At 42.1% G+C, this 5,000-nt stretch overlaps 1 protein-coding gene across 1 annotated transcript in view; it reads right to left on the bottom strand.

The window, feature by feature from the left end:
• psda (pleckstrin and Sec7 domain containing a) overlaps positions 1–5,000 on the bottom strand; it is a 35,404-nt gene that overhangs the window by 27,496 nt on the left and 2,908 nt on the right. Inside the window, exons 2-5 of the mRNA XM_031303653.2 lie at positions 3,088–3,285; positions 2,130–2,210; positions 778–890; positions 81–139 (exon numbers count right to left, since the gene is read on the bottom strand). Coding sequence (XP_031159513.2) covers positions 81–139; positions 778–890; positions 2,130–2,210; positions 3,088–3,285 — 451 coding nt within the window. The remainder of the gene's footprint in view (positions 1–80; positions 140–777; positions 891–2,129; positions 2,211–3,087; positions 3,286–5,000) is intronic.

The raw sequence follows: 5,000 nt of genomic DNA, 5'->3' as shown, positions 1-5,000 counted from the left end.
CTGAGTTCAGACGACAAAAAGATGGCGTTTGACTGAGAAAACAATATTATATTATATTTAAATATTAAAATCTGACTCACGTTTCCATGAAGGTCGGAGTTCAGCAACATGACGGCACAGGTCAGAGTGTGGACGCTGTCTGAGAGACAGACAGACAGACAGACAGGCAGACAGGTGAGACAGGCAGACAGGTACAACAGAGACAGACAGGTGAGACAGAGAAACAGGTTAGACAGAGAGACAGGTTACACAGAGAGACAGACAGACAGGTAAAACAGAGACAGACAGGTGAGACAGGTTACACAGAGAGACAGAAAGACAGGTGAGACAGAGAGACAGACAGGTGAGACAGAAAGACAGACAGACAGAGGTTAGACAGAAACAGAGAGAGAGAGCGAGACAGACAGACAGACAGAAGAGACAGGTGAGACAGGCAGACAGGTGAGACAGAAAGACAGGTATAACAGAGACAGACAGGTTAGACAGAGAGACAGAAAGACAGGTAAGACAGAGAGACAGACAGTTAGACAGGTGATACAGGTAAAACAGAGACAGACAGGTGAGACAGAGAGAGATGGACAGACAGACAGGTTAGACAGAGAGACAGGTGAGACAGGTAAGGCAGGCAGACAGACAGACATACATACAGAAAGAGGGAGACAAAGAGACAGGTAAGAGACAGACAGATAGGTTAGACAGAGAGACACGTGAGACAGAGAGAGATAGACAGACAGAGAGACAGGTAAGGCAAGCAGGCGGACGGACAGACAGACAGACCTTCGGTAGCGACGCTCTCTGGGTTACACTGTCTGTATCTCCTGGAGAACTGAGCAAGGACTCTCTCTCTCTCCTGAGTTTCTCCAATCAGAGCAAACTGACTCAAAAACATCCTGAACACACAAAAAAAATGTATTAACAAACTGGCAGGAAGCTCTGTGATTGGCTGTCTGTAAGCAAACAACATGTGACTGATGTTTTATGTGAGTTTTTTTAATCAAATATTTTACAGATTATTCTCCAAACCCACCAGACTCCATGTAAATAATCAGGACTTTTAGCGTGTATAGAGCCAGCATATTTCCACCAGACTCCATGTAAATAATCAGGACTTTTAGCGTGTATAGAGCCAGCATATTTCCACCAGACTCCATGTAAATAATCAGGACTTTTAGCGTGTATAGAGCCAGCATATTTCCACCAGACTCCATGTAAATAATCAGGACTTTTAGCGTGTATAGAGCCAGCATATTTCCACCAGACTCCATGTAAATAATCAGGACTTTTAGCGTGTATAGAGCCAGCATATTTCCACCAGACTCCATGTAAATAATCAGGACTTTTAGCGTGTATAGAGCCAGCATATTTCCACCAGACTCCATGTAAATAATCAGGACTTTTAGCGTGTATAGAGCCAGCATATTTCCACCAGACTCCATGTAAATAATCAGGACTTTTAGCGTGTATAGAGCCAGCATATCTCCACATGTAAATGGGTGAATTAAGGGTTTATTTCAACCAAACCAGAGTGGTGATTGTTGGAACAGTGGAAAGATGAACCAAGACGGCTTTTGATAGTTTTATTTAGTTTCTGTCCTCTTTGAATGAAGTGTGTTTGTGATGATAAAAGTCCTGATTATTTACATGGAGTCTGGTGGGTTAGTGGATGCTAACTGATGCTTAACAAGCCAGAAAAAAAGTTGGAATATTTTCAGAATAAAGGTCTGAATATTACAGGAAAAAGCCCCCAAAAAATGTTGGAATATTTTCAGAATAAATTAATAAATTACGGGAAAAAGACATTAGAAGAAAATTACATCAGCGTCAATGAGCCAATAAATGAACATTTCAAATGTTTAGAATCCATCTCTTCATTCATTACAGTACAATTATTTTATGAATTATGTATGACATATTTTTTAATTAGCATTTTGCAGTCTGGTGGGTTAGTGGATGCTAACTGTCATACAGCAGTACATTACAGCTTGGTTCTTGTTTAATACTGGTCCAGTTCCAGACATTATTGATCCAATCAGATACTCAGACACACTAACATGGAGACAGAGAGTCCAGGGTGAAATAAAGTGACGTTACCCTTTAATGTTGTGAATAAAAACGGAGACAGAACTGACCTGAGCGACTGATCGATGGTCAGACCGGTGAAGTTGAAGTTACTGAGATATTCCTCTGCCACCATCTGACTGAAGTCGTTACTGAGGACAGAAACAGGAGAGTACAGATGAAGTACATGTACATGGAATATACACACTGAACACAGAAACAGGAGAGTACAGATGAAGTACATGTACATGGAATATACACACTGTGGACAGAAACAGGAGAGTACAGATGAAGTATATGTACATGGAATATACACACTGAACACAGAAACAAGAGAGTACATATGAAGTACATGTACATGGAATATACACACTGAACACAGAAACAAGAGAGTACATATGAAGTATATGTACATGGAATATACACACTGAGGGCTGGGTACCCAATTAGGCTTTTTACTTTTGAAAAGCCGGAAAATTTTTGAAATATGTTGGAATATTTTGAGAATAAAGTTTGAAATATTACGCCCACCCTCCCCTCCCCCCCACGTAATATTTCAAACTTTATTCTCAAAATAAAATATCCCAAAATATCTTCGGGGGGAAGCCACAAAAAAAAAAAAAAAAAAGTTGGAATATTTTCAGAATAAAGGTCTGATGATTACGGAAAAAGACAGAATTTTTTTTTAATATTTTCAGAATAAAGGTCTGAAGAATATGGGATGAGTAGTTCCTTCGCTCTGAGATGATGATATGTACACAGTCTTGTACCTTTGAATTTTTGGGGATTTTCTGTTGGTTTTTTCACTCGAAATGATACGATATATACGTATGAGTCACGTCCCGTCTGGTTAGCCTAAGGCACGGCCTAAAACTCTTTAAATACGGATTTTTCCAGACGTCAATGGGAGAAATTAATGGGAAATTTACTTCTGGAACCCAAGGTCTCTCAGAGGAGGGGCGGGACTGTTGAGCTCTATGGGACCCCCCCAGCCCTGAATATGTACTGAGGACCCAAACACACACTGACTTCTTGCCGAGGTGGCGAGCCACGTCTGACTTCCTGAAGCCGTCGAGGCTGTAGAGGCGTTTGGCGAGGCGCTTGGCTGCCTGCAGGTCGGCCTTTGTGCCGTTACCGAGCGCCTCCTCGCTGCCGCCGAGCGCCAGACGCTCCGCCACATCTGCCTGCGGGTACAGCAGCTCGGGGGGGCGGTTCACCGGCCGCTCCCTGCAACACACAAATACACACACGTTATTTCAGGACTTTTTAGCATTTCCTAGCCTGTAACACACAAAAAAACTTTATTACAATACACACCAGACTCCATGTAAATAATCAGGACTTTTAGCGTGTATAGAGCCAGCATATTTCCACCAGACTCCATGTAAATAATCAGGACTTTTAGCGTGTATAGAGCCAGCATATTTCTACCAGACTCCATGTAAATAACAAGTACTTTTAGCGTGTATAGAGCCAGCATATCTCCACCGGACTCCATGTAAATAATCAGGACTTTTAGCGTGTATAGAGCCAGCATATCTCCACCAGACTCCATGTAAATAATCAGGACTTTTAGCGTGTATAGAGCCAGCATATCTCCACCAGACTCCATGTAAATAATCAGGACTTTTAGCGTGTATAGAGCAAGCATATCTCCACCAGACTCCATGTAAATAATCAGTACTTTTAGTGTGTATAGAGCCAGCATATCTACACATGTAAATGGGTGAATTAAGGGTTTATTTCAACCAAACCAGAGTGGTGATTGTTGGAACAGTGGAAAGATGAACCAAGACGGCTTTTGGTAGTTTGATTTAGTTTCTGTCCACTTTGAATTAAGTGGTTTTTACGATGATAAAAGTCCTGATTATTTACATGGAGTCTGGTGGGTTTCGTGATGGTGATTTCAGGGCTGTTTCACGTTAAACTAAAAGGACATTTTTAGACTTTTTAGCATTTCCTAGCCTTTTTACACAATTTAAAGACTACTATATGATTTAAGGGATCCATAATCTGACACATCCTCCTCTGTCAACGGCTCACATTGTTCGCTATCTAAAGCAAAACCAAAAACCAAGACATTATTTTCAACATTTTCGTCACATTTCTCAACGTTTTTGTCTCTGAGATTTGTTTATGGCAGTATTTTGCCGCCTTTTGCACCTTTTAGATGTTTTAGGCACTTTATTTTTTTGGCGATTTTTTGGGGTATTTAAGGAATAATGACTTTCAGATCCATTATTGTTAGCACACCCCAGTCACACCCTGACAACACACACACACACACACACACACACACACACACACACACACACAAAGACACACACACACACACACACACACAGACAAACACACACACAAAGACACACACACACAGAAACACACCCACACAAAGACACACACACACAGAAACACACCCACACAAAGACACACACACACACACACAGACACACACACACACACACACACACACACAAAGACACACACACACACACACACACACGCACACAAAGACACACACAGACACACAAAGACACACACACACACACACACACACACAAAGACACACACACACACACACACACACACACACACACACACAAAGACACACACACACACACACACACACACACACACACACACACACACACACACACACACACACACACACAGACACACACAAAGACACACACACACACACACACACACAGACACACACAAAGACACACACACACACACACACACACACACACACAGACACACACAAAGACACACACACACACACACACACACACACACACACACACACACACACAGACAAACACACACACACACACCCCCCCAGGATTTTCAGATCCATTATTGTAAGCACACCCCAGCCGCACCCTGACAACACACACACACACACACACACACACACACACACACACACACACACACAC

This window comes from Sander lucioperca, chromosome 6, assembly GCF_008315115.2.
Source record: "Sander lucioperca isolate FBNREF2018 chromosome 6, SLUC_FBN_1.2, whole genome shotgun sequence".
Classification (NCBI taxonomy): Eukaryota; Metazoa; Chordata; class Actinopteri; order Perciformes; family Percidae; genus Sander; species Sander lucioperca.
The sequence above is the reverse complement of the archived record's forward strand: the minus strand, read 5'-3'. Positions and strand labels throughout refer to the sequence as shown.